We start from the raw sequence: 27999 nt of genomic DNA, 5'->3' as shown, positions 1-27999 counted from the left end.
CAGCACATTTGATATATGCTGCCACAAGGAGGCGACAAACTCAAAGACTTTCGGCACAGGTGGGACAGCGCCATTCTACCTGTTACACTGCTTAAGTAACTGATTCATTTTAAACTACCACCAATTTATATCTATTTTGTAGTTGACCACTTTATACTACTTTGATTCCTTGAATAAAATGCTTAAAAAATCTCAACACGATAGAGATTGGTGCGTCAATATCAGAAATATAAAACACCAGCTATATTTCGATACATTTTGCTTGCTTTTATGCTTTTATTTTAAAGAAAAAATAACGGTCTGCACGTTGAACTGTCAAATAATCACGTATTTACTGGGTTCACTTGGAGAACTGCTGCTCTCCAGCTTTTTTATCCTCGTACAAACCGTCGCTGGCAGTTGTAGTTTTTTCTCGTTGCCGACGCTCGTGTTCTGGACGGACGCTATGCCATAGTCAGACTACTGTTCCCGTCGCTCCCCGCGCTCTGCCGCGCCTCCTTCCTCGCCTCCCTCCGCCTTCCCTCCCACTCCACTGGGCCGCGAGGAAGTCGCAAGATGGCTGACGTCGCTTGGAAGTAACGTTCCCCTCTGCAACATGAAGCCGTGAGCGTGGAAGAAAGCGAGGGAGGCACCATCGGGCTTTTATTTTTATTTTCTTTTAGTTACTTTTCTTTTCTTTCGTCAAACATCCATCTCATTCCGCGTCGTGTCCGCCCCGGACTTGTCTTCGGGAGTTGACGCGTCAAATCACGCCGGGGACCCTGCCAGCAGCAGCTAGCAGCTTAGCCACAGTTAGCAAATATTAGTGCAGCCAGGCACGCTGCTCATTAGTTTGTGTTAAATTAATATTCTGACACCTGTTATCCTGCACGCTGGTGTAGCACACGTGCTGAAATTTCCCAGAGCCAGTGGCGAATAAATGTGAACATTTTCATCTGTCAGGTTTAAAAAAAAAAACAACGGTTTTCAAGCTGCTCGGTTCACCATCATGTCCGCGAACTGGCCATCCAGCCTGTGGGTTTGCTAACTAAAAAAAGCGCAGTATTGCATCTGTTTCATGTGCACAAAACAGCGGGATTTTTTTTTATTTTGCAGACATTTCTCGGTCCACCATCTCGCTGCATTTTTGTTACTCGCTACCGACTGCATTTTGGAAGCTGGTCTTGTTAAAGCCAAATTATGGGAGCAGGAAACGTGTTAAACTTTTTCTGGTAGGTAGGTAGCTACACTGGCCTTTTCTGGCATCTCACCAAAAATCCACAGGGATGGACACTAAACTGAGCACCCTCGACCAAAACTAAAGTAAAGAAATAAAACAAACAAATTGGCATTTCGATATCTTGGGATAACTACCAGAAACAGTCGTGCGGCGGTGCATGGTGACTCGTTTTGCTAGGCAGCGTGACAGCCAAGTTGGTTTGCTGGGTTAACTAAACTACAGTTTTGTCACTACATCGGAGACCAGTTAGCTTTGCCCCGGAGTGCACAGCTAGCTGCAAGTCTCGCCCCACAACACGTTACAAACACGGCGTACAGAACGTATTCAGAGCCCGCTCCCGGTCAGACGCACCGGCTCAATAACACCGTCATGGGAGTGCAGGGCTTTCAGGAGTATTTAGAGAAGCGGTGTCCCGGGGCCACGGTCCCCGTGGACCTCCTCAAGCTTGCCCGGACCGCGGCCCGCCAGCCCCCTCACCATCATCACCCACACCACCACCCACATCACCCCGGGCCCATGCCTCCCCCGCCCCCGCCTGCCAGGATCCTAATCGACGCTGATTCCGGCCTGCAGCGCCTGTACGGCGGCTACCAGACGGACTGGGTGTGCGGAGGCGAGTGGAACGCCATGCTGGGATACCTGGCCGCCCTGTCGCAGGCCTGCTTGTACCAGGGTGGCCTGGAGCTGGTCGTGGTTTTCAACGGCACCCTGGGGAAGGAGCGCTGGCCCGAGTGGGCGCGGCGAGCTCAGAGCCAGCGACAGACGGCGCAGCTGATAGTCAACCACGTCGGCAGCAAGGCCACCCCGCCTCCCCGGGCATGGTTCCTGCCCCCGGCCTGCCTCAGCCACTGTGTCCGCCTCGCCATGTTCCGCTTCCGAGTGCGGGTAAGCAGATCAATCATGGCTGTGTGAAAGTTGTTTTATTGTGGTCGTGTCATACGGCGTGCCGCTCATTTTACACTTGTTAGGTGCAGCAGGCCCATTTAGCTGTTTGCATCATTCACAACCGTTTTAACGCCTTCCCTGGTTTGTGGCAAGTGCAAGAAGCAGCTCTAACCACAGAAACGAGTGAACACCTGAGTCTTATTATTATGCTTATTTTTTCGTTGTTTTTTTTTTTCCGTTGTTTTGTTTGTTTTTTTTTGCACAAATGCAATCACTTTCTGTTAAAGCAGTGTTTTTTGGACTAGCTCTTTCCACCCAGCAAAGCCAGATGTCAGTTTCTAGCTGTTGCATGTGGCTGCTGCTCTTTGCTTTGTGGGGTTACAGCCTCCAATGCTTCAGACACGCCTGTTCTTTTGGCCACTGGTAGTCCCAAAATCCTGAGCATAGGTTTTTTTTTTTCCAACCCACTAGATCTGGAGCGCCAGACACTTATTCTAGTGCACTCTTTGTGATTTTTTTCCCCCCCTCCCATCTTTTCTGCATCATTTTATGCTGCATATATCTGGGATGTAGTGTATAGTCTCACTCATGCATTCTGTATTGCTTTCATGATTTCATTTCTGGTCTCTTTTGTGCTTGTGGACCAAACATGAGAATCAGAGTGTGAATACTTGATAATTCTGTCTGAAAGTGAGCTAGTGAGCTACTTCTGTGATTTTTTTTTTTTTTTTTTTTTTTTTTTTGGAGGGGGGGGGTGATATAGCCTGCTTTTGCATTACACTTGTCCAAAAATATATTTATAAGTCCCTGAATTTTAATGTAGGATTTCTGCCTATTTAAGAAAAGAAATTCTACACTTTCCATATACACCAGTGATGATATTTATGAAAATTTGCACAGGCTTTTTCTACCCGGTTGAGCTACATATTTGCTTCTAGCTGTTGTGTGTAGCTGCTCTTCTTTGCACTCACATGCGTTTGGAATCTGCTGGGACCGTCCTCACCTTCCCCATCTGCTCCAGTTGTTCCTTGAGCCCCTAGTACTTGTCAATCATGGATGCAGGCTTAAGCACAGGGCATTTAGTTGCACTTATTCATGGTGAATTTTTAGGCCAATTTTCACCTTTCACTTTATGCTATTAATATCTGGGGTATAATTCAGCAAATCTCTTGGGGAATTCTGCATTACTTTCAAATAATTATTCTCATTTATTTTCCCTTCCCATAGATGTGATTCAGTTCTTGTCAGTCCTTTTTTGTTTTTCCTCGTGTTTAAACATGAAAGTCAGTGTAAACGGCTGATAATTCTGCCTGATAACAGGCTACTTTATTGTCTTTTGTTTGAAGAAGTCACCTGCTCAGAGGTGCCTAAAATACCTGTCCAAAAAGGGATTTCTAAATGCCTGGATTTTAATAGCTTAGATGTGTTTCAGCAAGATTTCTGTAGATTTGATATGTCTCACACAACTGTCATGATTTTAAAGAATTTAGCAATTGGTATCTCTAGCTGGTCCTTGCAGCTGGTGCCCCGTGTTTGTAACGGTCTGGAAGGAGGTGAAGTCTGTCCAAGATAAATTCAGATATAGTGATAAATGCTTGGTCTAAAAGAATTTGTCATTCCAAAGTGGAGATTGGAAACATGTACTTTAAGGCATGACCTGTCTAGCCTATATATTACATAACATGAACTCGGTGAACTTTTTTATACATTGTTGAGCAGCTGCTGAGTTGGGAGCACTATTTATAGTTCCCAGGTGACTTACAGTGGTATACTTTGAATTAATTTGTATATTTGAGTTAGTTGGTGTTTCAGAATAGGGCTGTTTGATATAACGATATATAAATCGGATGACGATATAAAAACGTCTATCTTTAATTTTACGCTATTGTTTGTTTCGTGGTGTCGCAAAATAAACTGTTTGAGGCAATATTTTGTCATCGTTTTGATGGTCACTGTAGTGGCTATATTAATTTCTTAAAGTTCTCTCTTTCTCTTATATTTAATATAACCACACTACAGACGGACAAGCGCCTGTTTTTATGCGTTGTGGTTAGCAACAACGACGGTAACCCCATCGCGTGTCCGCTTGTTTATGTTCCACATAAGCCTTTCACAATAAAGCTCAAGACCCTGTTGAGACTTTTCAAAATAAACTGAATCACGTGAAAGAGCAGATTATTTACAGATGAGAAGTAAAAAAAGAGCCTCCAGGTGCTAAAAAATAAACCTTAGACTCAAACGTTAGAACAGGCTTTTCCCCGCAGCACGCCGTGTAATAAATACTCAAAGAAAACGGCGGCCGTTACAACTTATGTCTAAAAATGTATAGTTTCATGCAGGAAACGCTTCCCGCAAGTCGAGCTGCCCGAGATTCACAGAATTTACAGAAAATGTTACATTTTTGTGATTTATATCGTCGTCAGACAATAGAATTATTATATCGGGATATGAGATTTTGGTCATATTGCACAGCCCTATACAGAATACTAGAAATAAAATATTTTTGTGCATCTGACCTTTTGAAACATCAGTAATGTGCTTTATAAATGCACTGAACCACTCTGCTGTTATCATACAGTAATGTGAAATATATAATGCATCCTAGAGAGCCATAAATGTGCCTCTAGCAGTCCCCTCTTGTCAGCTTTATGTAGCCTGCTGTCATGTTTTGCCTTTGATCTACATTCCCATAGCTAGTATAACAAAAACACAGTGCCATATTGTTTCCTGAGAGGATACTTGTTAGAATAGAAAAATCCCACCTACATTACAACACAACACACTCTGATGCTTCATGTGCTCGTACAGCATCGTTACTCACAGTTCCCATGTGTGCACGCTTGTTTTGCCCTACCTGTATTCTGAGAAACTGTGTTGCTTCTGCAGCTCCAAGTATTTCACCTCTGCTTGCATTGCACCTTCACTTTAGTTACTGTTGTTCTTATCTGTGCAGCTTTGGGTCTCTGCTTACTTCTATGTGTACTGGATGCCAGTTTAGTGTTTTTGGAGTTGCTACACATGCCTTTTTCTGGTCATTAAACTCTGGTATTAATTCTAGATATACAGACTTAAAGCTGAAACCAATTGTTTACTTTTAGCACTGGACTGTGTGGCTAAAAATTCACATCACAATATTTTTTAAGATTCTAGCTGTTTTATTGTATATTATGCCATTATTGATGTATAATTTCTATTTAAGTGGGCATTCATTCTTCTGTCAGAAACAAATTGGTAAATGGTAAATGGCCTGCATTTGTATAGCGCTTTACTTAGTCCCTAAGGACCCCAAAGCGCTTTACGCTACATCCAGTCATCCACCCATTCACACACACATTCACACACTGGTGATGGCAAGCTACATTGTAGCCACAGCCACCCTGGGGCGCACTGACAGTGTCCGGCGAGGCTGCCGGACACTGGAGCCACCGGGCCCTCTGACCACCACCAGTAGGCAACGGGTGAAGTGTCTTGCGTGTCTTGCCCAAGGACACAACGACCGAGACTGTCCGAGCCGGGGCTCGAACCTTCCGATTACAAGGCGAACTCCCAACTCTTGAGCCACGATCGTTTAACGTTTTAACATTGTTATAAACGTTAACTTAAATAAAACAAAGACCATACAACCAAAACAATTAATAACCTACTCTCAGTCTTAATAAAATTAAATAAATTTGAATATTTGTAATAGTCAGGTATTTACTGAGGATGTCCCTGGCAACTAATTTATTGAATGTTTAAATATGCAGGGGGAAAAAATAAGACTGACTAATCCCCCCCCAAAAACACTCAAAATATTTGGGACTAAATACAGCCTATTGCCATGGCTATAATAACATCTGACAACCAACTGCTACACATCAATGTGTAACCAACTAGTTTCTAATGCTGACTAGTGAGGGTGGCAACGTTTAAATATCTGGCCAACTAGTTATGCACGTCTCTAGTGTTTACTGCATGTTGTGGCTTGATTATTGAAATTTTAATTAACATTTTACTTTGGATTTAGCCACAGGCCTTTATAAATATGTCACTCATTTTGTCTTGGGTTGCAGACCTTTTATTCATAGCATCGTGCATTCATCCTCTCCTTTGAAGCACAAACGCAATCATCATTTTGTTCAGCTCGATTTGAGTGGGCTTAAAGAGTGTCCTTGGTTTACAAGCTATCTCAAAACAGTAAAAGTCATAAAAGGATCCAACAAACGAAGGTGGAAGGATCATCACAGTTAGCGCAGCCTTTTTCTCAGAATCGCTGGGCTTTATAGTCAAATATATTTGCATCTGCATGCTCCACCACTTTCACGTTTTTAACCTACTGATTTGTGCGTTGAATTAGGTATACAGTATATGTAGTTGATGGGGGGAAAAAAAAGACTTAAAGATTTTTTTTTAAGTTCAGTAAACTAATGTTGAGTAAACTGCGTTATATAATTGAGCTTACAGCATTTTTTTTAACACGGTAGTTGTCACCCTAAAGTTTTTTTTATACATCAATCAGTGGTTTTCTTTGCTCCCATTGGTAGTCACTTCAATTATCCACCTCAAAATTTTGAATTTTCACTTCGTACACGCCCACTCTCCCTGTCGCTAACTGTTGTTGCTACCAGTCGCTGAATGTCATTGTTATATCGCTGCTAGGCTTTTAAAGTCTGCTTCACTGTTAGTTGATTTAAAAGCATCATCGTGTTGTAGTGGTTCTAGCACTGTTGAATAGTAACTAATTAGTATTTCCCAATGATAATAAATTTCTTGCATCGTTTTGACATTGTTCATTCTTCAGTTTTATTTAAGATCTTAAAATGGATTGATTCTTAATGTTTGCTTGGTTTTAGTGATACAGAGAGATGAAATAGTTTAAACAAGTCTCAATCATCCTTGCCATCTTTGTCCCATATTGCATTCATTTGAAAAAAAGATATTTGATTACAAGCTCATTAAATGGAATTTTAATAACAAAGCTTTGTCTAATTATTTAGTTTTCACATTGATCAACGCTGACATCGATTAAAAAGATTCCACATAATCCCAAGGCCGTAGTGCTCTCCCTCTATCTGACAAAAATATGGCCCCTCATCCACAAACTATGAAGAATATTACGCGGCCATATGTTGAGAAAGATGCATCACCAGGACACTGAAAGTAACCGGTACAGCACAGTTTTGCCTCAGATGTAATTTTGCGAGCAAACAGTGTTTTATGAAACCTTGTCATGGACCGTGGAGCAGAAGTATTGTGTTGGCATAAAATGTGTCACTGCCAGTTTTAGTCTGTCATCTACATTCATCATAAACGAAGTATGTTGTAGTGACAGCTTGCACGAGAGACTGTCATTTTCTCCATTGGCAGTCCACTTCAAAAAAAAATAATAATTTCAATTCCTCTGAAATGTCATCTGGTCTATAAAACATTGGGGAGTACTGAAAAATGCCCATCGTGATTCACCAACCAGCTGTCTTGTACTACAGTGGTGTGGGTGACCAAATTCTACAGTCCAATCTATCTAAACCTCCCTTCAGCTCTCTTACTCTGTGATCTCATTAGACCATTTATAGTCTCAACCACTGGCTTCAAGTTTTAATGAATGCAGCAGAAAGTTTATTTTGTAAATTATGGTCCCCATTGGTGTAAAACAACAAAAACCAGTTGGGGTAAAGCAGGGTAAGGTGTGCTGTGTGATTGACAGCTGTGCTAGCCTATGGTTGAGCAGCGTTCCATGTTTTCTCAGACAGATAGCTATTCAAACAAAAAGTCTCAGGTTGAGGCGGAACATCCCAATGGCTAGCTCCGTCACTTGTATACAGACTTTAGCAGCAGCTCAGCTTTCAAAATAAGAGTGTGCAGGCTCTCCACTTGTAAACTTGTATAGAAAGCTAATAAAATAAACCTCCAGGCTCTGTGTGGGGAAACGCTGATATCAAAAAGCCACAAATTAGAGAAGCTAAGTTTGAGTAAAACTTGTCTCTTATTCTTAAAAAAAGCAACTTAAACAGTGATCAGATAAGCAATAAATAACTTTTTCTTAATCCATTTATACTTTAAATATGAAAGAGGTGGTGCGAAATTTCATAGAGCTAACAAATTTGTCTTCTCTGTATCTACAGGTTGTACAGACTTTGGAGGACCACCACCAGGAAGTGCTCTCTCTCTACAGGGACTATGGATTTGCAGGCCTGATCGCTCAGGATTCAGAGTTTGCCCTCTGCAACGTCCCCGCCTACTTTTCCTCGCATGCGCTCAAACTGAGCTGGAACGGAAAGAACCTGACCACACACCAGTATCTGCTGTCCGAGGCCGCCAGGCAGCTCGGGCTCAAGACACAGCACCTGCCCTGCTTTGCTGCTCTGCTGGGTGAGGAGCGATACAATGGCACACACCTCAAAATCCAAACTATATACCACACTTCTTACTTTTGAAGGACACACCCCTGTACGTGGGTTATAATTGACAGCTGCCTTTGTCTGTTGTTTTTGTTCACTGATGCAACAAAAAGTTAAGAACTTCTTTCTTTCAGGAAATCATATTTTGCCTGATGAAGACCTGGCTGCCTTCCACTGGAGTCTGCTGGGACCAGAACACCCACTAGCCTCCCTCAAGGTAACGATTGCTTCTTTGTCCATAGTTCTCTGCGAATAAAAGAAAATATTAGCTGTAACAGTATGTAATGTCACATGAACCCTTACCTCATTTTTGTGTCTTATTTTTCTCACTACGTTTTTCCCCCTTTTACAACAAGATCCATCTGTTGATCTTTAGAAGGCTTTTATTGTGAAATGTTTGTAGCAAATGATAATAAATAAATGTATTGACGTGTTCCAACAAGCTGACTGTTAAAATACACCTGAAGTGTATCACCGGATGGAACCTGTTTCCAAGAAAGGCCTTTGGTCCCGTGGTCCGGGTGCAGTGCTTAAGTCACATGCCTTCAACGTTTCCTCCACTGGCTGTTTTGAACTTTGATGTTGTGCCCGCAACAGTGGCAGACCGACGTTGTATTACAATTAATGGCTTACAGAGTGCCGAGTGTGGTGTGTAGCACTGCTAGCATTTGCAGCCTTCGTCCACACTCTGCACAATGTGGTTGATGTGGTTTACGCTGACACGGCATTTATATGATTGTGTTTTCAAGCTTGAAGTAATGCAGTACGCTGCTGGTTCACTTGCCAGTCTTGTCTTACTTTCCATCTAGCTTGCTTATAATTTCCCATCACACAGTGTGTGGTAAGTGTTGTCAAAGGTCGGGGCTCCTGGTGGCTGCATTAAAATTTAATTTTACTTTCAAAAGTGACTCTTTGTGCCAAGATATAACAGTATAGCCTAGTTCCCATTATCCTGTAAAAAGCAGACAACCTGGATTCTTATAAATATTTTACAGTCAGTTCTGCTTCAGTGGATATAAGTGATCAGGGATCAGATAACGTTAAACGAGAGAGGCCTTGCCCCTCAGTGATATTGTCAAAGGTTAACATCCAAATGAAATGTTCTTCTTCTTTTGATATGATTATGTGAATACTGTGAATTCCATCCATCCCTTTAAAGCACACAGTCAGCTATGGCTGAAAACCCCCAAAATACAGGTAGTGTTTATCTTTGCTAGCCAGACAAATGCAGAGGCAGATGAACCTTAAAAAACGTTATTCTGACAGTGACTCAAGAAGTTGTGTACTGGTGGCAAGCAGTCAATATTTTAATTCTACATTGGTCTGTGTTTACTTTGCCATGCCTCAGCAGCAGTGCACCAGTTGCTAGAAATAGTGCTAACAAAAGGGTTAGCAGTTTGCAGCAGGTATGGAATACCTGCACTAACAAGTTTTGCTGACGATGATTGAAAGGCTCAGATGACTACGCTATCCTTGTTGACTTTTCACCCTCTTTCTATAGTTCCAATAAGTTTAACACTTGTTCAGAAGATTTTCTGTTTTAAGGGTGACGTAAGTTGTTTTCTACTCGCTTCTTATCTTCACTTCATCTTCCTCTCATCTGTTTTGTTTCTCGTATATGAAGAGGTGTACCCACATTGAAACTGAGAGCAGGGAAAGAAGAAGCCGGTGTGACCGGTAAACAACAAATTTTAATGAATTAGTTCCCTTACATAAATACAGTTATCTTTCTTTTACGCTTTTTCCTTTGATATGCATTAATTTATCAGCAAATATCAGTCCATTACTTTTGCATATTGTATGTTTCCTGACACATAAAATGATGATTACAAGTCCTTTCCTAGCATTGAGGGATAAGGCTTATTAATTTAGCGCTGGTATTGGATGAGTACTTGTTATCAGCAAATACCTGAAGCAACACCACTGGTATCATATTGGAACTGGAAAGCAGATCTCCCAGTTTAATTTGTTTTTTCATTTTTAACATTTATTGATTTCCATTAGTGATTACTTATCTTAACATTCCTTGGCAGGAATGGTAATTCTTGTACACATATGTAGATTGACTTCAGAGGTTAATCTACATATCTGTGTTCACAAGTATTTCACAAGGTAAATAACTTGTGAAATACTTGTGAACATAGATCGTGCTCATGATCATGAAATGTCATGTTTTTTTTGTTGTTTTCTTTTGGTTTTTTGTGACAGTCAACATGACTTTGTAAGTAAAGTGTTTCAGCAGGTGGGACTGTTATTAGCACTGTGGCAAGAAGGTTTTGGGATCTTTCAATCCAGATAATCTGGCTTCTTCCCACAGTCCAAAGTAGAGCTGGGCGATATGAGATTTTTTCATATCACGATATGTTTTTTTCATTTCAGGCGATAACGATATCTATCACGATATAAGCCAAATAACTATATTTGTAAGATTTAAATGTGCTGTTGCTCACAAGTAAAATGTGAAATAATCAGCAGCTTGTTTTTAAATATTTATTTCCCATAATAAGTTCAACAGGGTAGATGTACTTAAGGAACATGAGACTTTTTCAGATAAATAAAGGCAAATATTGCAAACTACACAAAAGGCAGCCGCTAAAGCGTTTAAGTTTCAAAATAGAACAAATGAAACAGACTAAATTGTCAATTCCACTTAGAAACAAAATATTAATTCTAAAAATAAATCTTAGTTTGTTTTACAGAAGAACAGACAAAACTGACTAACTTTTGTCAGTATCAAATAAACTGAGAACTAAAAGGAAATTCTCAATCTCTCCTTGTTGTATAGCTGAGCTTTTCAAACAGTTTTAACAGTTACTTTAGTCTGACAAAAGCCGAATGACGAATTAGCGCTTCCAGTCAGAGACTGAGGCTACGTCCACACGTACACGGGTATTTTTGAAAACTGAGATTTTCCGTTTTCGTTTTAAAAAATAATCCCGTCCACACATAAAGGCAGAAATGAAGGAAAACGCTGCTATGAACATGCCAAAGCAGCAGGTGGCGCTAGATTCCTAACCGTGCAGAAATGTTGGCCAATCAGAAGTCTAGAAGGCTCGGTGGGAAAAAGTAAACAAAGCTGGGGCATAGAAGCAGAACAGAGTCGTATGTGTGGAGGGACAGTAACTGTGTGTATATGTAAGCATTTAAACACTGCAGAGAGTAGAATTAACAGTATTGTAGAAATTCATTTCACCGAAACAATAACGTGGCGCACAGTGTGACGCATGCACCAGTTTATTGTATTTCCAGACTTGCTTTCGGCACAATTTACAGTGCGCGCTACTCTGTTTTTTGTCAGACTTGAAATAGCCGAAATACCTTCACACTACGGAACTTCTATGGCTCTTCTGTTCGACAATCTCTCCGGCATTGGAACCATCATCTGTTTTCTCTTCGGTCACGCTCGGTTGATTTTTCTAGTCGGCACACTCATTTCCTCCATTACACGCTGGCTCCATTACCCGCTGGCTGCTTCCCAAACAAACACACGTGCGGCTTGGCACTTGTGCCGTACGTAACAAGTCACGCGACGTGACGCTGCGGCTGTGATTGGTTCGGCTCTGCGCTACTTAATTTGGATCGGCTGACCTTTTTTTTTTTTTTTTTTAAGAGAACAAGAGCGGCGAGGTCTATCGCGATAGCTTAATTTCTCTATCAAGTAAAAGTTATATCGCGATACATATCGTTATCGTTCTATCGCCCAGCTCTAGTCCAAAGGCTTGCGTGTGGAATCTGTCAGTATGCTAACCAAAGAAATGAAGCTTTGAAAAAAGTGGCAACTGCGTTGTTTCCCACTATCCATGATCTTTTAAAGACTAGACCTAACCTGTTTATGATGTCTGACCCTAATCACATAGTTTAGTTTCTAAACTTGACAGTGAGTCTTTATGACTAAACATAAGTTGTTTTTCTATACCTAAATCTCAGTCATTTTGAATGCCTGGCTCTAACAAAGTGGTTTTCCATGCAAATTAATCATAAAATTAATAGCATGTTAAAAAAAATGTAGATAATAATCTGTGACCTATGAGACTCGAACGTTGACATTTTCACTCTTTAAAAAAAAAAAGGAAAATACACTTTCGTGTACATGGACACAAATGACTACTTTTGAAATGGGTCAGATGATAGTTAAAGTGGAAAATTCCTATCCAGGAGTCGATCAATAGTTTAGAGTTTCTGATATTCACTACCTGCCACGAAATGCTATTGGTTAATCATTTCTTTCTTCTTCAAGTGTGGCCAAGCCCCACCAGTGGCACAAATTTCATGCAAAGCTCTCCATAAAGTTTTAGTTACCCTGCAAACAAACTGATAAACCTAACCAGCCTCTCCCTCAGAGCGAGGAACAGGCGTTATTAATTTAACGCTCCTATGGGCACATGCCAAAAGCCACATATCTGTAACGCGATCGTTCTGTTATTGGAATCATTCTTTTGTCAAAAGTGTCATTTTTTTATTGGTGAACATTGCAGTATTTGGTGTTTTTTATATATATATATATATATATATATATATATATATATATATATATCACCAAAGTTGCTTAGAAAAAAGTGTATAATAAATATCTAATAAAAAAAAGTGAGCAATATGAATGCCGCTTCTGTGCAATGCTTCTTAAAAAATCTACCTGTCTGTCATGCGGCTGTTTCACAGTGCCGCTGTCCTCGTAGCTCGATATAAGTACATGAGAGCCTTTGTTCTCTTGCTGTCAGGTGCGAGCCCATCAGTTGGTGCTGCCGCCCTGTGAGGTGGTGATCAAAGCCGTCTCAGAGTACGTCGCCTCCATCAAAGACCTGGGAAACCTCGACGCCATTGCCAGAGATGTCTTCAAACAGTCACAGGTAGGTCATGTGTGTCACTGATGGGTTTTTTTACCGACTGCTCGGAGACCGACATCCTGCCGGGTGAATTAAAATGTCTTTAAATAAGATTTACATGAAAAGAAAAGAACAATGTGAACATGCTTTTAGCCGAGGTTTGACTTTACATATCAGATTTTTGCTGACAGTTAAATAGGTTATTACTGTTGACACAAGGCCTGAGTCAGCAACTGTACTTCCTCACACATCAGTGCTAAACTGTAGCCTTCTGCTTATCCGATATAAATCTGTGCTGCACGGGGTTAGCTAGTCCCCGGTGTCGCCTCGGGAAGTGGTTTCTGCTGTGTTGTTCATGTCTAAAGGACATAAACATTTAAATCTATAATTGGGTGGCGTGTTGAGTTTGATGTCTTCTGTAAAAGGAAAGTTATGGTAGGAGTTAAGTCGTAGTTTACTGAACATGTTTATAAACTATATGGCTCTTTGACTAATAGGGTTTTTCCACTGTGGTTAGTTTAGATGATCAGTTGAGCTGCGCTGCTAGAGTGCATGTGTTTTTCCACTGTTTCACACAGCAAAAAAAAGCTGAACGGTGAAGATGGTGCATTTACTTGACAACACATACAAGAAGCCATTCTGTACTTTGTTTTCATGGCCCAAAACAGGCCTTCCAGGTTTTGTGAGGGTGAGCGACTCGCACAAAGTTGAGGCAAACCTAAAATACCCAAAATAAACCAGTGCATCTTTGTTGTTTTTGTCCATCTGTGAAGCAAAGATGCATGCTAAACTCAAGTACTTAAGGCTTCTGACTTTGATGAAATGTGACGTCAAAATGGTTTAGGGCTGCCAAATAAACTGATACGTTGGAAAAAACATGTTGTGATTGAGTAAAGTTGTTATTACAGTTGTAATTACTAAATGGGACAGGAAAGTACCTACAAGGATATAGGATGAGGGACCAAAAAAATAAAATGGCATCTATGGGATAATTATGTAGAGTAGAGATGACAGTTGTCCCCCCTGTAACTAGGAACCAATCAACAGCCATTTTACTGTAGAGTGGAACATGGAAGTATAAATTTCCTTTAAGTAAACAGAGGGTTACACTACATGTAATTTTCTGGAGGAAGATGTAAAAGTATAGGTAATTGTTCTTATCTTCTCCTGTGTCCATAATACAAAGTTAAATGGTAATTATTCAGCCATTTGATGGAAAGCGACACGCTGGATTCAGCCATTAATAAAGGTAAAAAAAAAAAATGTTATAAACCTTTAGAAAAAAGTTACTTTGACCTGCCATGACCACAGCAGTGTGCTGCTGTTACTTACTGTGTGGCTTATGTCTAAATTCTTGCCATTACACCATGGCCCAAACTGGGTTATTGGAAAAACCGCATCCATCCCATCTCATATTAAGCAACTTATCAATAAACCACATAGCCTTTCGTAAAACAGAGTTTGCCATCCTTGTTATAACATGTTCAGTTTATCTTTGCAGTTAAAGTATGTAAAGCTGAACATTTTTCTTGAGCTGGAATAATCACAGAGTTCAGTAAGAAGCGACTTTATTTGTATTTTTTCCTGAATCCAGCAGCAAACTAGATTCTGATAACGATGTACGTATAACTTATTGCTCACTCTTTAATTTGAACGAATCTCACATTAAACTCTGAGTCTATACATGTGCTCACTCTAGCATTAACGTGGTTTAATCCACACCAAAGTATAGGTTTCTAAATGCAGTATATTCTCCTGTTTGATATTAAACAGTACATGTGGGGCCTTTTTTCTTCTTCTTCAAAAGCAGATTTGTGTCTTCAGTTATAACCAAAGTGTCACAGAGAGGACGGGGAGATTGAAAGATAAACCTTTGCATGGGGTCAGTTTATAGTAAACATGGCGACTCTCTTCCAGCTACAAGGACTTAGTGATCTGGAACCAGAGCGGCAAACATCTAACCAGGTGTCAGAAACCAAACCAGTTGTTCCTGTAGTAATGAATGACACAGAAAAGGACCAATACTTCAGCCATATAGACTCGTGTCAACATATCAGTAAATGTTAACCTCCTAGGACCTGGTGTCCACATATGTGCACATCACATTTTGGGTTGTCTAGACCAAAATACTAAATTTTGCTCTACAAGGGCCTGATATCCACTCACGAGGACATTTTACTGCCTAAGTTTCATCAAAATTTAAAATGAATATCCTCTTACGTGGCTCTCATTTTTCTTAGGAACAAAAATCGGGTAAAAAAAAAAAAAGGTGATTCTTTGGGACCCGATGAATGTAAAAACAATCAGCCCAAATATCAAAGAGAAATTAAAAATGCATGCTGTGGAAGATTTTTGAAACTGTTTCTGGACGTGGGGAGATGTACAAAAAAGTAGAAAAAATTGAGGGACACAGCCATGTGCCCCTGGAAAATAAACTGACCAAAACAAAGAGCAGGGACTTAAAAGTGAAAAACGTCCCATTATTTTCTTTCTTTTGGATAGCACAGCATGTAAATCAGTGGGACACAACCATACGGTAATTAATGCATATGTGCCACACATGAGCATGAATGCAGGCAAAGATATCGGCCACTTGCAAAGGTTATAGGTTGTAGGTTATAGGTTGTAGGCTCTACAAAGAGTCCCCGCAGAGGTCTAAATCAGGCCTTAGGCATGTTATTTAATCTTGTTTACACTGGATAAACCAGTGACCAAGTAGGTTTGACTTTATGGCTATGTTGCTGTGACAACCTCCCCTTTGTAAAACCAAAACATCAAACACTGGTCCACGGACAGAGAACAGGCCAAAGGTTTTTTTGTTCTTGTTTTTTCCTTCTTGGGTGCGTAATGCAGGAAATCTCTCCAGCAGATCCCTCAGTTAGAACATCCTCACTGCCATCTTTAATACCAGCAGGTTCAGTAGTCTTCATAATGCTTTTGCCCCCCCTTTGCAGTCTCGTATGGAGGACAAGGTGGAGCGATTCAAGAAAGCTGTGGAGTATTTCTCAGCTGCCTCCAAACCCCGCTCACCTAACATGGGGCCCTCCTCTTTCATCTGTGAGTAGCAAGCGGCTCAGGACGCAAGTTCAGAAAACAGGATTGCTGTTATGTAATCTTTTTGGCTTGCTCGATGTACTTTTATTCACTGTGAATAAAACACATTTGTCTATTTGTTTTTAATCCCTGTTTTTTTTCTCTCTCGCTGTGCACAGTACCTGGGTTTGGACCTGCTCCATTTGGGGGACCACCTGGTCACATGGGACCGATGCAGCCTGGAAAGAATCAGGTAGATTCCTTTTCTCGCTAATCCTTAAGTCTCTTTGATGTGTAATTGTGTTCTGTCTACATGAGTCTACATGTAGAATAGTGGATTAGGCTTTATTTCCCTTTGCTCTTTGAAATCCCTTTGAGGCATGTGCTCGTTTAGTGACTGATGGAGGAGGGTGCACTTCTTCCCGTCTTGTATCCTCCCACCAGCCTTGATGATATGCTTCCAGTTTGATCTGATATAAAATAGGACAGTATCAGTTCCCACCCCTGAGATGTCTTCTCTTCCCTACTCTTCCTCTTTTGTACTCAATTTCCCATGCTTCTTCCTCCACCAACCCAATTTTCCTTCTTTATCCCCCCTTTCCCAGTTCCCTCCCCCCCAGGTCCCGGGGTTAAAGCCACACTATCAAAATGCTCCATATGGACCTGGCCCTCTGTTCCAGACCCCACAGCCACCATCCCAAGACTGCAATGACTCACTGACGGGCAAGATGGGCTTCACTGACTGGTCAGCTCCATATGATTCCACTCAGGGGGGAAGTCGACTACCCAATCATCACACCGGCCCTCTGTCTGGCCCCTCTCCGTCTCCTTCCTCATCGTCGGATGGAGATGAACCCAATGACAGCAACGCCAAGTAAGACACTTTTCGAGCATGTCAGGTTCCTTTTGCACAGTTTGAAGTGGTTCTGTGGGTTCCTAACACGGGACTAGAGCTGCCACGATTAGTCGACTAGTCACGATTACGTCGACTATCAAAATCGTCGACGACTGATTTAATAGTCGACACGCCGTTTCAAGCTTTGTAAGTTCCAAAAAGATGCAAGAATAAGTAGTAGGATTTAAGAGTGTAATAACGGACTGAAACAGAAGTTGGCAGCACTGCATGTACAAGGATGCCAGCTGCCGTTAAACCCCGAAGAAGACGACGTAGTGTCCGCTATCGTAGCTGTGTCCAAATTCAGGAACCGCATCCTCCTGTTTACAGCGACACGACAAAGACTGTCCAGATTCGAAGGCTCCGACAAATGCGGCCTTCATTTCCTCAGATTTGAAGGATGGGTCTGGTGCATACTTCGTGGTCCAACCTATCCCAGAATTCATAGCGCAGCCCTGCTCAGTTTCCAACAATGGCAGCAGCTAGTTAGTTTTAATATTATTCTTTCTGGGTCACAAAATAAACGTTTAACATATTTTCAGGCGAGAATGTAGCTGTGTAAACCTCAAATATCTGCTCAGTTTATCAAGACACCACATATTTTCAAAAGCGCTCCGACGTTTTCGGAGACGTCTGTTACCCACCAGCTCGATAGCGAGCCGGGGGCTAGGCTCACTAGCGCCGTGAGAACACCGGACTCCCGGCAAATCGTTTTCAAACCCACCGCCGTCATTCGCTACTCAGGTTAAACATGATATATAAGTCACTTAGATAACTTAAAAATGTTATTGTTTGGCTTTTTTCAGTGTTTGATTTGTTCCTGAGTAAATCGGTTTGGCTGAGATTAAAGTTTTTACACAGCTGAATAAACATCAAGGACACAACTGATTATCAGAAGTGTGAGATGCTCGAGAATTTACTCCTGTTGTATTTTAGATAGCAAGGATCAGATGGCTGAGTTTATCACACTTCACCGAAAGGATCTGCAAATTTCATTAAAATTTAATAAACTATCATCTTGTCTTTATTTTTAGTTAGCACATACCTTAAATGCTTAAAGCTGTAAGCTAATAATAGTTCTATAAGAGCAGATGCATGCTGGTGCAATAAGCTGTAAGTTTTACGTCCAATGGATGCATTATCTGATTAGTCGACTAATCGCAAAAATAATCGGTGACTAGTCGACTATCAAAATAATCGTTTGTGGCAGCCCTACTCGGGAGTATAAAACAACCCTGGTACCATGTGTCTGAAAAGTAAAGTCAAAGAGCTTTGCATTTCTGGATGAAGACATATGCATGTCATACCAACCTGTTAGGGCACTTGTTCATCAAGACAAGACTGAGCAAGCCCAGGCAGCCATGGCTCATAAATCTGACGTGTAGTGGACACTGACACCACATATAAAATAATTACAGTTTCACACGATGTCGGAGTATTTAATGTTTAATTACTAATCTTATTTTTCATAAGTAGGCTTTTATATAGTATTTCAGTGATTCATACTCCTACTAGGAATAGGTAGTAGGGCTGGGTGATTTGCTCCATCATCCGGTTGTTCCCCTGTGACATCACCTATGACTCATACCAGTGCAGCCATGGCAGGCTGGCACAGGAGGTGAATGTGCAAACATTATGGTTGTGCTATCCACCCTTTCTCTATGATGTGCAATGTGGGGCCCATATCTCACTTCTAGAGGAGACGTCGACACACAACTACAAATGATCTAATTTTAAAGTAGCCGGTTAACATGAGAGGACACATATTTGAACTGCTAAAACTGTGTATTTTTGTTGTTTTTATTTAGTTAGTTTATGAATAAACACACAACTGAAGTTTGTTCTTGTGTGTGCGTGTCTCACCTGTGCCCTCCACACACTGTGGAGTTTTTGTTTTGTTTTTTAAACCAAAAATCACACATGCCACGGGAAGGGGTGGGAGAAAAATTAAGTGAAGAACGTGATAGATGAGTGTCTCATCAGGTGCACTGTGAAATTAATTCAACCAGCAGCCAGAATTGGCCTCCTGTTTTCTCTTTTAAAGATGGTTGATTGATCACACATAGCAATGAATGTTAAAGTGCACATCCAGAAATGTCTCTTTCACATGTGGAGATGCAACATGATATTATATTGAGGCTGATTTAGTTTACTATGAGTCTGTTAATAATTTAATGCATCTGTGGGGAGATTTCTTGGTGAAAATGATCGGTGACCAGGGGTGATCCTTGATATGAGCGACCATTAACACACCCGTTGCAGGTAGAATATAAAATGTCATATAATAAATAACAAAAATTAATGAAATTATTTAATAAAACCACACAGCCATAATTAGTTTTAGAATATTAATGGTTGTGCTGTTATATTTTTAAACCTTATTAACACCTTGTTAATACAGGTTCACCCTCCACTGCTTTCTTGGTGGCCAATAATGTTCATGCAAACCTACTGAAAAGTCACAGACAGCATCCGTTTGTTCTGTATTTTAACATCTATGTCATAATGATGACAGGTGTAACATCCAGTGCTGATAAATGCAGAGACAATAGTCAGAAGTGGCTATTAGTCAAATTACTCTAAACATTATTTTAAACTTTTAAACTATTGGTTTGTCCTTGTCAATCTAATTGTTACACCTCAACTAACCACAATACACACGTGTTGACCCTGAATGCCAGTTTCTGGATAACTTAAAAATTCTCATAATCCCTCTCTCCTCAGCCATTTGACAGACAAGTCCTCTCGGTGGGAGGATCCCACTGGAAGAGGGGGCTCCGGCTCTGGAGACGGTTCCCAAGGCAACGGGAGCGGGTCAAACATTCCGTCACTGTTATCTATGGCGACGCGGAGTCACATGGACATAACCACACCCCCTCTGCCTCAGGTCAGACACAAACTCCAGAGTTCACAGCACAGTTGTGGGGTGTTTCTGGGGAAAGTCTGTCACCGTGTTTCTGTTTTTAATTTTAGGTCAGCGCTGAGGTTCTTCGTGTAGCCGAACACAGACACAGAAGAGGGCTGATGTACCCCCAGATTTACCACATATTGACCAAGGTGAAACAGTTCTTAGTTACTTAACAGTTCGTTAAGGTTTTAATTTCCTTTTCGAAATCTGTTTTTGAGAGGAAACTTGAACCTGAGACCATCAATCCTTTGCTCCAGCACAGACATTGTGTTATGTAATACGAGTTTTAATGTTAACAGCACAACTAGAAAGCAGAAAATCTGCTCGTTGGTTAGATTTCTGAAGGACTGTCCTTTGTAGTTTTGATTTTAGTCTTCAAATGCCCAAAAACTTTACAGCTGTGTGTACTACTGCCTTCACAACCTGACACAAACTACCATTAATGGACCTGTGAGGGCACCTGTTTCTTAAGGTTTTTCCTGGCTTACAATGAGCCTTTGTTGGTTGATTATGCATATGTCAGTGGGCCTCAGGGTGGCTGTGGCTACAATGTAGCTTGCCATCACCAGTGCGTGAATGGGTGGATGACTGGATGTGTAAAGCGCTTTGGGGTCCTTAGGGACTAGTAAAGCGCTATACAAATACAGGCCATTTACCATAAACATGAACAAGCCATGTACAGTAAAGACAACGCCATACCTTTGCTGTGTTATGTTGCAGAAATCTATTTATAAACATTATATTTCTGGCACTTTATTACAATTCTTTAAAAAGTCTCTGCGGGTTGTCAAAAAGTGCTTCTATGCAGGAAAACCCCCTTTGTGTACTGGTGTTTTTGCTCAGATTTGTGCTGGGATTTCTGACTTCTTTCTCTGGTTGGAGCCTTTTGGTGTTATTTTGTGAAGAGAGTAGTGCACACCCCTGTATGAAACACTGTGTCACATGAATACCCTTCATTTCCTGGGACAAAAACACTTTCAGGTTTCTGAAAGTTTGAAGTTTAGAGATTGTAATCAAACCCACAGAGACTCATGAGCCACACACTCAACTAACGAAATGTGTTCCTTTTTAATCAGCAGAAAAGTTTTTTTTGTACTAATATAAGTTTGAAAAATGTTATGAGGGAAAAAAGTTCTTTTAACCTCATAGGTATGTCTTAGGTGCGCAGTGTGTCTTTTGAACACTGAAGTTATGGTTGCTGAAAAATGGCCATCGTATGCTTACATACACCTACCTATCTATCCATCAAAGTTCAGCCATGTGTACCAACCCTGGATACATGCAGGAAAGTAGGCTCAGCAGAGATGCCGAGACCGCCGTCTTTCCAACCACCTCCATCAGCTTCTCTGAGAGAACACTGCGTTTTTCCCAAGCCAGCCAAGAGACGTTATCTCTCCACCAAGTCTTAGGTCTGCTCCAGGGTCACCTCACCAAGAGGGCGGCCAGGAGGCATTCCCGTCAGATAAAAGGAGCTTCAGCCCACAGACAGCACAGACAACCCTTTGGAGGAGCCTCATTTATGCCCCTTGTATCCATGAGCTCATTCTTTCAGTTAGTACCTAAACTTTGTGTCCACAGGTGAGGGCAGAAACGTATGTTGAGCAGTGAAACGACAGCCTTGGTTTTATACTCTGTCTTTTTACCACAACAGTCCGGTACAACATCCGCAACACTGCAGATGCTGCACCAATCCGTCTGTCTATCCCCCGATCCGCGGTATCCCCGTGTTACTGCAATGCTACAACTTGACGAAGAAATTAATTTCCAACTTCCAGCTGGCATGCTACACTTTTGTGGCTGAGAAGTATGGCCTCGATGTTGTAGGTGCTAATCCTCATCCCAGCCATTTATATTCTACGATCCCATGTCATTTTCCTTAAAAAAAACCCCAAAAAGCAAGAAGGGTTTTCTGAAATTTTAAATGAATTGTTTTGTAGTAAAATGTGGTGTACCGCAACAATGAAACCTAAGCGTGTAGTTTTAATCTATCATACATGTTTTTCAGGTTATTAAACTGTTGCTGATCATAGAAAAATGCATTACTTAAGTGTTCAGATACTCCTGCAGGTTAAACTGGACTAACGAAATACATTCAAGGCTGACTGAAAGACTCAACATAAACAAATTTGAAAACACCTTCTTAGGCTGGCACCACTCTGCAGAAGACTGTTAAATAGTTATTGTTTTCATTCAAAAGCCGTATCTATGCATTTGTCCATGTCTAAATGATATTGTCTTGTTAAGAGAGAGCGTATGAGACTCTTTAGAGCTCTCGATCCTGCTCTCTTATTCATTTTGTCCTCAACTATTCCTTATGCCCCTGCATCCCTCAGGGAGAGATGAAGATGCCAGTGTGTATAGAGGATGAGTGTAACTCTGAGCTACCTCCTGCCTCGCTGCTGTTCCGTGCTGCCAGACAGTATGCCTACGGCGTCCTCTTCAGCCTGGCTGAAACACACCGCCGCCTGGAGAGGCTCGCTCTCCGCAAGAGGGCTCCCCTGGAAGGTAGGTCTTGGTCTGGGATGGACTTAGATACCTGAGTGCAATATGGAATAACAGGCATTGTGATTGGATAAACACTTTACACTGCAATTTTCTTTGAAATATTTTCATTTGAGAGACCAGTTAACCTCAGTGTAACTACAGTTGAATGAATGAATGATGGCATGAATGTCATCATAGTTGGGGCTTTTAATGATTTCTTCGAACTGTTGGAACGATTGTACGGCATGCATCTTTAATGACTTTAAAAAGCAGGTCTAAGGAGGAGAAGTGCATATTGATTTATACAAGCTGGGACGGCCTCTTGGAGCCATTTCTAAATAACTACAGATTCCAAGATCATTAGTTCAAACAATTCTATGCAAGTAGAAGTTACTTGAATGTATTTCCACTTTTCTAATGTTTGGAGGAAGTCTCGAACAGTCACCCTCAGATGAGAGGAAGTTGGTTAGGATGCTCAGGAAGAACCCGTGAACCACCAAGGCTCAAGCATGCTGTGAACTGGATAATGCTAGAACAAAGTCATGCTGCTCTACTAGAGTTCAAGAATAAAAAGTGTGTTGAAGCCACATTGGTTCACTTTAAATAGGCCTCTCATCTAAAGCTTGCATCAGCTGAGACAGATTACAGACTTTACAGACTACAGATACTCAATTTTTATTACACTTTCAGTCAGTATCATGTAGCCTCCCAAACCTTACTCTTACTTGGTACATTTTACTTGTTGGCCTCTTACTAGGCCACCTGTCGTTTAAAATCTTGCTAGCTATAGTTGTGCTTGTTTCTCTTTCTCTGTTCTCTTGACTAAAAGGTATATTTGCTGTATATTTGCTGAATTGTCAGAAAGCTGGCTAGATGCTTATTTGAAGTTTTTCATCTGCTCCTGGGCTTTTTCATCCAGAAGTCATTTTGATTTCATATTGAGAAACTACTTAATATTACATTGTAGGGCAGGGGTGTCGAACTCCAGGCCTCGAGGGCCGGTGTCCTGCAGGTTTTAGATATCACCGTGGGTCAACACACCTGAATGAAATGATTTGTTCATTACCAGGCTTCTGGAGAACTTCAAGACATGTTGAGGAGGAAATTTAGCCGTTTAAATCAGCTGTGTTGGATCAAGGACACATCTAAAACCTGCAGAACACCGGCCCTCGAGGCCTGGAGTTCGACACCTGTGTTGTAGGGAGATGTACTGTTAAAGTCAAGGAATATACAGGCTTAAAACCTCCTGTTCCTCATACATTGCTGTTACCTGGGTCAGTATGCCAATCAGGCTTGTACGTATGCTGCCATTACCTGATTTGAGTCGGTATGGCTCAGGCAGCCATAGATGTTCGAGATACATTAACTGACTTAAAGTTGTTGTTTATTGTCATTATAGGTCAGACGAGCCTTCAGGCTTGTAAACATTAAATAATGATGACTGCAGTGACATGTTGGACATCCTCGAATTTTTGTTTTACAAAAGATTCACTCGACTGTCATGTGTGGCAAACAAAGGCAGAAGTTGTGTACCCAGCTGAGGCCCGTTCTTCGTACCTCGCTAAGTAGGTTAGCCGGATTAGATTGTTGACGATTTCGCGTGATCCTGGATCAGTCGGTTCCCCGAAGCTCATCCGGGACTTGCTGTCATAGCAACAGAGCCGTAAGCGTAAACCTGCTCGGGAGCAGGTTTACTTTATGTAAACAGGATTAGATCGCGGCCACGCAGGTATGTCCGCGTCATTTATACGAAAGCAACAGCGATATTTTTCCACTGTTTCACCATAAATAAATATTATCAATGTAACTAAAGATAATGCAGCACTTGATCCTTTTATTGATTTCACACAGATACATACAGGTCATTCCCTAAAAAAGGGAAATGTACTATTAACATTCTATTACATGTATGTGATTATTACAGATGTAATTCATATTTCAGAGTAGTAATTGTAAATTACTTCGTGTAATCAAGATGAGAGACCACGGCTATAAAAGCGAAGGTGGATTTGGGAAGCCTGTCGCAGCCATGTCCTGTCCGTTTACGCGACCAACCCATTGCGGAAGGTGCAAGATTGATAAGGAGAGTCCTCAGAATTCAGCGTATATTGCGGGATAGACAGGATCCTTTAGCTCAGCGCGACAGTGTGCTCATAGAGAGATATCGATATTCCCGTGAGGGTATTATTTACTTAACCAACTTGTTGACGAGGGGGTGCAGGACCACCACCTGTCTTTTTTTTTGCTCTGCCCTTTTCTTGGTTGCTGTTATGAACAAACAAACAGATTATTTCAGGGTCTCTTTCCAAGAGACTAAAAGCAATATAAGTGATAAATATTACCATTCTGTAGAATATTCTTATATTTCACTTTTACTTGTTCCCATGTTCTAGTGGGTCCTGTTGTGGCTCTAATGTGAAAGGGGATATAATATAACATATTATAATATAATATAATGTAATATAATATTGGATAATATGGTGTGATATGATAAATCTACCCTACCGCCTACTGGTGTTGGCCAGAGGGGCCGATGGCGCAATATGGCAGCCTCGCTTCTGTCAGTCTGCCCCAGGGCAGCTGTGGCTACAACCGTAGCTGCCTCCACCAGTGTGTGAATGTGAGAGTGAATGAATAGTGGCATTGTAAAGCGCTTTGGGTGCCTTGAAAAGCGCTATATAAATCCACTCCATTATTATTGTTATTATTGAATTACTTACGAGTTTGATTTGTCAGCAACTTTCTGCCAGCCCTCTCTCCTTGCTTTTGCAGCCTTTGCAGTGTTCTCTTGCGTTTTAATTAAACTCTGAAACTCCTGAAATCCCTCACTCAAGAGTTCTTGCTCTGCTGCCGGAAAATACCGAGCACGCCCCTTCGACATTTTCGCCGACCAATCAGCGGGTTGCCGATCAATGTTTCTACTATCGATGCGTAGCCCCTTTTACGACACCCAGTGATGTCACATTCCTGCGTCCAGCTGTAGTAATCGTCAACAGCAGGTGTGTTCGGGGAACCGGATTAGCGAGCTCACGGTTAGCGCGATGATTTGATCTTGGATGTGTCATTTGATCTTGGATGTAGTAAGCGACGTACGAAGAACGGGCCCCTGGTCGTTACAGCTCAAGGTCTCTTCACTAAATATTCCAATTTCACAGCACTGGCAGAATCTCTATGTGTGAAACAGCTCAAACCTCTACATGCTCTCATCTTTAGCAGCTTCGGAAATCTCCAAAACTGAGGCATCTGCATCATAAGCAACGCCACCGTATGTATCTTATTATTCCAACATTTGTTTCTGTGTTGCAGTTCCTCCAGTGATTATCAAAGAGTGGAGCAGCGGTAAGGCCAAGTCGGCCCTAACACCAGAGCTGGTTCCCGCCTTGTGTTTCCGTGAGTGGACCTGCCCCAACCTCCGGCGGCTCTGGTTAGGTCGTGCCAGCGAGGACCGCTCCAGGAGAACCAGGGCCTTCCTGGCCTGCCTACGCTCTGACTGCCCAGCCCTCCTCAACCCAGCACAGGTCCCACAGCATCTGCTGCTCATGTGCTGCGTGCTCAGGTATCATCAGTTATAGGGATTTTAAAACGCTTTGCTGGGTGCAAATCTAAATTTGGCAAATAGGGTTTTTTGGAGGGTGGGATATCCAAATATGTTTTCTGTTGCAAATACTGCCGTGTATAAAGGTGACAGAGCAAAATATGTGCATAATTGGGTATAACCAAACAGCCAATCCTTTCAGAAGCAAGTTTTGGCACTCAGCAGGCATCTTGACAATTCCTGTAGGTAGTTACTTTAAAACATGTCAAGGAATCTGGTCAAATAGTTAAAAAAAAGAAAAGAAAAACAGACCTTGTGTCTTTATTTTTTCTTTTTTCCTCTCCCTGCTTGAGAATTGATCCAATGTTACTTCTGCCTTTGTTACAATGAAACAGTTTTTTTAGGCTGATGTCATAGGTAATTCAAAGTATTTACATTTTTCTCCTGAATTTTCCCAGAGGCACTATTGTTTAGTGATAATGGTGATACATAAAACACATTTTGCAAGACTTAACTCTTGCGAACCAAATTTTTCAGTGGTGCGACTAAAAAAAATAAAAATAAAATTGTGGACTAAACCAATCGGAGATGGTCAGGGGCGGGACCTCTCTGATTGGCTGTGGTCCAGTTGAAAGTCCAGGTGTGGACTGATTCTCAGATTAAAGCTCACAAAACTATTTAACAATCACCAAACAGCAAATGAGAGCAGGTACACGGATTCCACACGAAGACGTAAACACAGAGCGTACCCGACGCATCAGAATCAGCTTTGTCTTTCTCGGCTTTCTCACCCGATGGTCCGTACATGGAAACGCTGTCGGAGCTCAGCGAATCTGATGCGTCGGGTCCGCTCTGTGTTTACGTCTTTTTGCGCTGATTCTGAGCTGCAGGTTTTGTCTCTCTCCAACCAAAATTCAGCGAGCCAGCAGCAAAAGAAGCAGCAAACTGCGCTTCACATTTGATAAATGTCGTCATGAATTCCCTCTGACTTTTGCTGTTTTGCTTCCACCACGATAAAAATCACACTTCATGCACAGCTAGCTCTCTCTCTCTCTCTCTGTACTTCAAGAACAGTTTCCCGTCTCAAATCTGTTTTCTGCATTATTCATTCGCTTATTACCCACCAGTCTACCGTTGTTTACAGCGCTGTCGGCTGCTGTCTTTTTCTTTTCTTTTTTTTTTTCACTTAAATGACCTCGGACAAGAAAGCCAAATTTCTGCTGTTCAATACTGAAGAAATTTAAACTTTTTAAAATTATGCAAAACTGCAGAATATTGCAGAATATTTTTAAGGTTATCTGCTATAAAAAGCCAGGCCAGAAAAATCTCCTTCATGTTTTTCTGTTTCATTCTCACCGGTGCGCCCATGGCAAAAAGTTAGTCTAGAGCCCTGTCTTAAGAAAACCTTTCTCTTGAAGCTTAAAAACCCCTACTGGTTTCCTTAAGATTTACTCTTTTTGGCCATTGTTCAGTAATAACAGTAATATCCTAGACTTGAGCAGTAGCAGGTATATGCCATTTATATTTGTTTGTAGTATTTATGTTTATCCAGTTCATCAAATGCTAAATTTACTCAGTTTAAACTGACACCTTACTGTTTGTAGTAGTTTTGTCACACGTGATGTCCGTTATGATAACGATGGCTCTGCTCCTGTCAAACAGTGAGTCAGCATACAGGCTACCACAGAACAGGAAGCTCACAACGATAAATGTCACTCAGTTCGATGTCATAATTATACCTGTTAAAGCCAGAATGTCTTCTGCAAACAAGGCCGTGAACTGTGGCGCTCCAGCACGTGTCTTGTTCTTGTCATGTTCTCTTATTGCCGATCTCCTGTCT

General features: G+C 41.4%; 1 protein-coding gene across 1 annotated transcript in view; it reads left to right on the top strand.

Annotated features, from left to right (window-relative positions):
- The first annotated feature begins 509 nt into the window (after nucleotides 1–509).
- fam120c (family with sequence similarity 120 member C) overlaps nucleotides 510–27999 on the top strand; it is a 41603-nt gene continuing 14113 nt past the window's right edge. Inside the window, exons 1-11 of the mRNA XM_085260549.1 lie at nucleotides 510–2104; nucleotides 8206–8452; nucleotides 8616–8698; nucleotides 13200–13328; nucleotides 16259–16361; nucleotides 16517–16590; nucleotides 16943–17211; nucleotides 19957–20119; nucleotides 20206–20289; nucleotides 22474–22645; nucleotides 25931–26180. Coding sequence (XP_085116675.1) covers nucleotides 1589–2104; nucleotides 8206–8452; nucleotides 8616–8698; nucleotides 13200–13328; nucleotides 16259–16361; nucleotides 16517–16590; nucleotides 16943–17211; nucleotides 19957–20119; nucleotides 20206–20289; nucleotides 22474–22645; nucleotides 25931–26180 — 2090 coding nt within the window. The 5' untranslated portion in view covers nucleotides 510–1588. The remainder of the gene's footprint in view (nucleotides 2105–8205; nucleotides 8453–8615; nucleotides 8699–13199; nucleotides 13329–16258; nucleotides 16362–16516; nucleotides 16591–16942; nucleotides 17212–19956; nucleotides 20120–20205; nucleotides 20290–22473; nucleotides 22646–25930; nucleotides 26181–27999) is intronic.

Source organism: Mchenga conophoros, linkage group LG20 (assembly GCF_057382185.1).
Source record: "Mchenga conophoros isolate Kocher_MC1m ecotype Shallow Benthic linkage group LG20, M_conophoros_male_GT1.1, whole genome shotgun sequence".
NCBI lineage: Eukaryota > Metazoa > Chordata > Actinopteri > Cichliformes > Cichlidae > Mchenga > Mchenga conophoros.
The sequence above is the reverse complement of the archived record's forward strand: the minus strand, read 5'-3'. Positions and strand labels throughout refer to the sequence as shown.